The sequence below is a fragment of the Ischnura elegans genome, chromosome 3, assembly GCF_921293095.1.
Source record: "Ischnura elegans chromosome 3, ioIscEleg1.1, whole genome shotgun sequence".
NCBI lineage: Eukaryota > Metazoa > Arthropoda > Insecta > Odonata > Coenagrionidae > Ischnura > Ischnura elegans.
In genome coordinates this window covers 62,460,825-62,467,091 of record NC_060248.1, presented here as the reverse complement: position 1 = coordinate 62,467,091, position 6,267 = coordinate 62,460,825, and the positions used below count along the sequence as shown (strand labels likewise).

The 6,267-nt window shown below is 36.9% G+C and overlaps 1 protein-coding gene across 8 annotated transcripts in view; it reads right to left on the bottom strand.

Moving 5' to 3' along the window:
• Nucleotides 1–364: 364 nt before the first annotated feature.
• The window catches only part of LOC124155908 (splicing factor, suppressor of white-apricot homolog), a 37,807-nt gene continuing 31,904 nt past the window's right edge, over nucleotides 365–6,267 (bottom strand). For 7 of the 8 annotated variants that reach the window (XM_046530116.1, XM_046530117.1, XM_046530115.1 and 4 more), the window contains one exon: nucleotides 365–1,760. In XM_046530116.1, coding sequence (XP_046386072.1) covers nucleotides 1,436–1,760 — 325 coding nt within the window. In that variant the 3' untranslated portion in view covers nucleotides 365–1,435. Of the gene's footprint in view, nucleotides 1,761–4,262; nucleotides 4,314–6,267 lie in introns of all 8 variants that reach the window. The other variant, XM_046530120.1, reaches the window with a different exon arrangement.

Sequence of the window (6,267 nt, the reverse complement as noted above, 5' to 3'; positions counted from 1 at the left end):
ATATTTCGCTTTTAAAAAATATGATACATAGGAGCTCAACACAAGGAACACAATTCAAACTGACTGAATAATAGAGGAAACCTTCTACTAAGTATGTGCACCGAAACGTACACTAAAATTCACATATTAAATGCATTGCAGGAGTATTGGCTCAGCACTGCACTGGGTGCCATATGGCACCCGTGGGCGTTGACGGGTTAAACGCAGCAAAATACGTAACACATTTTATACAAAAGAAACAGACTTCAATCTGTCATAGGCCTCATATTTGTTATATTTTTCTCACAAACCACACCTGGCAGATTGCAAACTGCAAAAAAAAATATGAAGTGATAGATCTAAACTCATTTTCAGTGTCAGTGCACCAATATGCTTAGGAATAAATGATCAAAAGTTGAAAAACAGAAACATCGCATCTTAAAATTGGAAGATTCAAAGTTTGATGGAGTGGAATTTTTCTATATAGAAATAAACACTTGCAATTTTCCATGATTATACTATTTATTCCCCACCTAGATTTCCATGTTACTACATCACCTTGAAGATCAAAAGATGCAGAATATGGAAACCTAGGTCGGGAATAAATATGTAGTATAATCATGGAGAATTGCAAGTGTTTATTTCAAAATTTAATGTTAGTTTAAATGTTAAATTAAAACTTCAACATGGTCATTTTGAATAAAAACTGAGAGCTCTCAGCATAGCCATATTGCAATTTGGGTGACCAATATTTGAAATTAATTTCCACATTTTTTTTCTAAAAACATGATTGTATTAAAAACATATTTACAAAATTTGCACAAAAATGCATAGTTTTCGATTTTCTTGTTGAGCGATTCAACCCATCACATTACATGATGATCACAAGCTCCACCCACTGCGCTATTTGGCAATCAAAAACAGCACAACCTACTGAGAGTGGATAGACGATTCTAAGAAATAGATGGAAACAATGAATTTCCACTGACTACAGTTCAAACAGCTTACGAAGAAAAAATTTCATTGAAAAAGAGATTTACACTTACACAATGCTCTCATGGGCACGAAGAAGAAATGCACAGAAGATTGAATGATCCATCAAAAGTGTACTGAACAAATGCATCCACATGAACCTCTTGTTCAGAAATAGAACATTGAAAAAACAAACTCAAAAATATCAAACACACGCAACTGAGAACTAAATTACTCGTGACAATTAAGGAAACTGATGAATCACCTGGCGGGCTGGTTTCGTAGGCCAGATATGACATTCGATAGAAAAACACACGTGCAAGGGGACATACACAACGTTCTCCACGAATGCACGCTAAAGGGAAACTCAAGGGCACAGTAATGGAAGAGTGAACAGCCGTTAATCAACTGCTCAAAACACTCACTCCCCATTGGTAAGAGTAAATCCTTCGATTGGTCCTCATCTACCGGGTCCCAGCAATCCTCACCTCCCGGAGTCGCGACTGTCAGAACTTTCTGATCCACTAGTTTCGCCCTCACTTGAGGAGCTGTCTTCGTCCCGCTTCTTCTCCACCTTGCTGACTGGAACTTCTTCCACCACATCGTCCAGCACCTTCCTCCTCTCCGGCTTCTCCGTGTACCTGCTCTCTCTACTCCGACTCCTGTATCTCCTACTTTGGTGCTCCTCACTGACGTCCACATCCTCACGATATCGCCGATACTCCTTGTGCCTGCCGTGGTGCTTGCTCTTCTTGTGATGACGATGGTGCCCTTGGATCGATGAGTGTCGATGCGAGCTTGACCTTGATCTGAAATGAGTGATGAGATTACAAAATAAGCCACAACGGTCAAAGACCACCACTTATAACTCAACCAAAAAAGTGTCTTAGCATTGAACTAGCAAAAATAATGGCATATGGAAGGATTCTGTACTTGGATGGCTCATGTTCATCTCACGTCTCTTTCCGGTAGGACAAAAAAATACATAAAATGTTAGTGCATCAGCAATTTGCACACGGTAGCTTTATTGCTTTTGAGTACAAAATAATGCCAAGATATTCTCTTTAATTAAATATTATTAAAAGTTCATGAGTCTAACGTACATTTACACCACTCATACATTCATCATTGATTACAACTAATCATTCAATATATAAAAGTGTGCTAGCCAGCCCATTGCTATCACGCTCCCACAAAGCTCCACGGAACAGAACTGATTGTATGGAAAAATTGACAAACTCAGTGTGAATGTTAACCCTTTCACTGAACTGGAATTTTCACTGGTGCAAAGAGATGACAAGTGAGAATACATACAATGATGGGAAATATTAAATGAATTGAAAAATAGGCAACATACTATCACGCATGCTTCTACTATGCAGTGAAAGGGATAACTATGCTCTAAGGGCCAAGTGAATAAAGCCTAAATTATCTTTGAAAATAAAAAAACAAAATGCACATTAAGTTAATCTATACTTTTCGTACTGGTCTATATGAATCTTTTACTCACATAAATTCTATCTGTATAAGTTAATACCCAAAAATAAATTAAATGAGATAACTAACAATGGGAAATAGGAAACATAAATGACAATATCACTAGTGTCAAATACTAAGTTGCAATACTTTATAACTTAGAGTCATTTAAGATTTTTATTAATACTGTCGTGTTATCTACCACTTCAGATACTTAACTGCTATTGAAACAATTTCCAGCGTGGAAACAAATATTTACTATCAAGGAATCTTTCTCGTACATAATGACTGTAGTATTTTATCATCTTAAAAGCATTCTATCCACTATAATCATTACCATCGCCATGGACTGGTAATAACTCAAATACACTGAGTCAAATCAACACCGACTGAATCCTTCACCGTAACTGGGAATTTGCTTTGGAAGGGGATGGAAGGGGAAGGGGTGGCGACCCCCTCCCCAAGCCACAGGCAACATTTAAAAAAAATGACATACAGTGAGTCCTCGTTCTACGTCACCCCGTTTAACGTCATTTCGCGATAACGTCACGAAAATTTTGAGACCGTCATTCGTTTATCGCACCTTCACTTCGCGATAACGTCAAGGCTTTTAAATTTCGCGCGAGAAAAAAACGCGAAGCGGCGGGCGTTGCAGGTTGTTCGTTTTGTGGGCGGTAATACAGTCAGTCTAAACGAAGTGTAAAACGGTGTGTTTATTGTTAATTACAATTATGGTTTTAGCAAATTTTCTGCAAAATGAATTCTTAGGTAGGTGCGGAAGGTTTTACTTGACATGATGGTTTTCAGGAACCTAAAAAGTGATTTCAAGGCATTTTTCCTTGTAGAACTCTGAGATTTTGTCATCACTTTTTTCGCAGTGTTCACAATATTTTTGGTTCCTGTAACTGCGACGATGTTTCAGCGATGATGATGCCCAGGCGACGGTCGCCCGGGCGACCACCATAGCGAAGCCGGAAAGCAAATGCGGGAAGATACAAAAATGGAGAAGGATTTACGTCACTGCTGCTGTTGTCGTTGATGAAGACAGGAACTCGTATTTATGCCATATGTAGTTTGGAATTCCCACCGTAAAAAAAGCCCCAGATATGATACGCTAAATTTTATTCGCGTAGGAATTTTGAGGTCTTACATTGTTTCTTATGGGATATTATGTTTCGAATAACGTCATTTCGTTTATCGTCACATTTTTCAGGAACGGTAAGTGACGTTAAACGAGGACTCACTGTACCTGGAAATACATTTTACATCATTTTGGCACTAATAATTGAACTTTAAGCAGATGCAGTTTTTATATGTCAAAACTAGACAATAGTACTAAATATAAATTTTTTATCTCTGAGGCTTTGGGGGTGATCTATATCCTCATCCTCCCCCATGGTTATGCCACTGCTTCACCCAAGTTTTTGGGAAAAAACAGATACCCGTATTTCCAAATGGAAGTGTGGGGTAAACAAAAAGAAACACACTAAACTAATGGATGTCTCTACACAATGCCTACTAAAACACTCACCAAGGAGAGAGTGAGAGCCAGTCGAACAAACATCAGGGTACTGTATTAGGCTATACATGTATGAGTCCTCAACAATATAAAAACTATGGAAATGAACCCCTTAACTTTTGTACAAGCAGATATAAATTTCACAATAAAGACTATACAAAAAATATCAGCTCAAGCAAATTTAAAAATTAGTAACTTACAACACCAACTCTATGAACAGGCAATCTCTACCAATATCATCTACATACATGAGAAGCAGCTAGTTTTATAAAAACAAATTACATCTCACTTTTATAAGAATAAAAATTGACAGTACCATAAAAATTGCATCCACTATGACTCTTGTCTGGTCTTGAGGTTCTTTGAACTGAAAAAATTGATGATTACACAAAAACTCATGAAGAGATAGCACCTGATCTAAATGAAATGCAGGTGAAAAACTGAAGTGCCCAAAAAGATTGATTACACCCTTTTTTTTGCTACAAGTATTTTAATTCTCACGACTCTGCGCTACTTTATTATTTCAAAACATGTAATTAAAAGAATGAAGTACAACAAAAAATTAATTCACACCAAGGATGAAATTCACCATGAAAATATCATTTGGCTAAGCTAGGATTCAAACCCATGTACTTAAATTAGTCATGCATGCTGCCAGTGGCACCATCAAGCCATCTACCTCCATGGTAAATTTCACACAAGGTTTTCCACACACGGTGATCTTTACCTCAAGTCCACATTGTGGCAGCGGAGAGGGCAGTCTTGTTTACAAAGCCACTGTCAGGGAAAAAACCCTACTTCACTACCATTCATGGACGTTTTTCGAAGTACTGATCTTAAAAGCATCACTTACACGCAGTACTTTGAAAAGCCTCCCATAGTACAAATCCCCTTTCCAATAAGACCAACTTTCCCACATCCATCTCCTCTGGTACCCGACCGTTTTCCCAAATCGTTTTTTCCGACGACCTTTTTCCAGAATCGTAACGCGTCTTTTTTACCGAAACCCTTTTCTCCGAAACATTTTTTACCGAACACCTTATTTCCCGATTGTAAAAAAATGAGTTCATATTTTTCACAACCAAATATATTCATACACAAGATACATCATTTTTTTAGAAAATTATATTGTGCGCGATAGCTCTAAGAAATTCAAGAAAATTCCTATCGTTCTTGTAATCTTCATATTCTTCTACAACCGATTTTAGCCTCTCGTGCATGTTGTACCGTTTCTTTTTTGGCTTGCCCTTGATACTTTTCCCAACACTTAATTCAATCAAGGCAATCTCTGTGTCAGCTTGTCTTTCTGCAGCTCTTTTACAGCTGAGTATAAATCCGGGTGGTTTTTCCCGAATAGTAACCTAAAGCGGTTATTCCAACCTTCAGATGCATTATTTGTTGTTGCATAACCTGCTTTTGTAGCTTCATGTTGATTCCATAGACTAGGAGGATAAAATCGGGAAATGTTTCGGAGAAAAGGGTTTCGGGAAAAAAGCTTTCGGGAAAAAGGTTATTCGGGAAAAATGGATTCGGAAAAAAAATTCGGGAAAAAGGTCGTCGGAAAAAACGATTCGGGGGAAAAGGTAGGGAATCATCTCCCCCACTGACTTCAAAATCCTTTCGAGCATTCGACACATAATGAAACACTACACTGCTGACTTCAACGCTAATGAAACATAATAGGATATGGTGCATTCACGAGGAATAATTATCCCAGTAAGATGACCTAAAATTTCATGCACAGGACTAAGACTATACGTTGTATATAATCAAAGGCATATGCAAATTACTCAAGTAACGATATCATTATCATTGACTTAGGTTACTTTCCATGAAAAAAGAATTGGAATAAAATAATTAAAACGCATTATTTTAATGAAATACTAAGAAATCACTCAGAATCTAAATAGAATTGTGTTACACTTTTAGGGCAACCTGTTTTAAAGAGGTTCCTTATTTCCTAGTGGGCCACTTTTCAATAATTTCAAAAATCTGTCAGTTACATTTTACTTTTGCTATAGGGTTTTTTTTACTTTGTCATAATGTTTATTCTTCATCTTTTAGGATAGGTAGGATGACATAAATTTGAATTATCTGTTTTATTTGGACAGAAATTTTTTTAAAATTTTAAATGGTGGGAGATGTTACATTACGTCTCACTGTTGAAGTTTGAAATGAATAAGGACATACACCATGCCTTATACTATCGCAAGTGTTTAAGGAATTGGGATGACAGAATTGAAATATTAGTAGCGACATAAAACAATCTCTTCCATTCAGCTATTCTCCCATAAGTTTAAAATAAAAAAAACATAAATTTT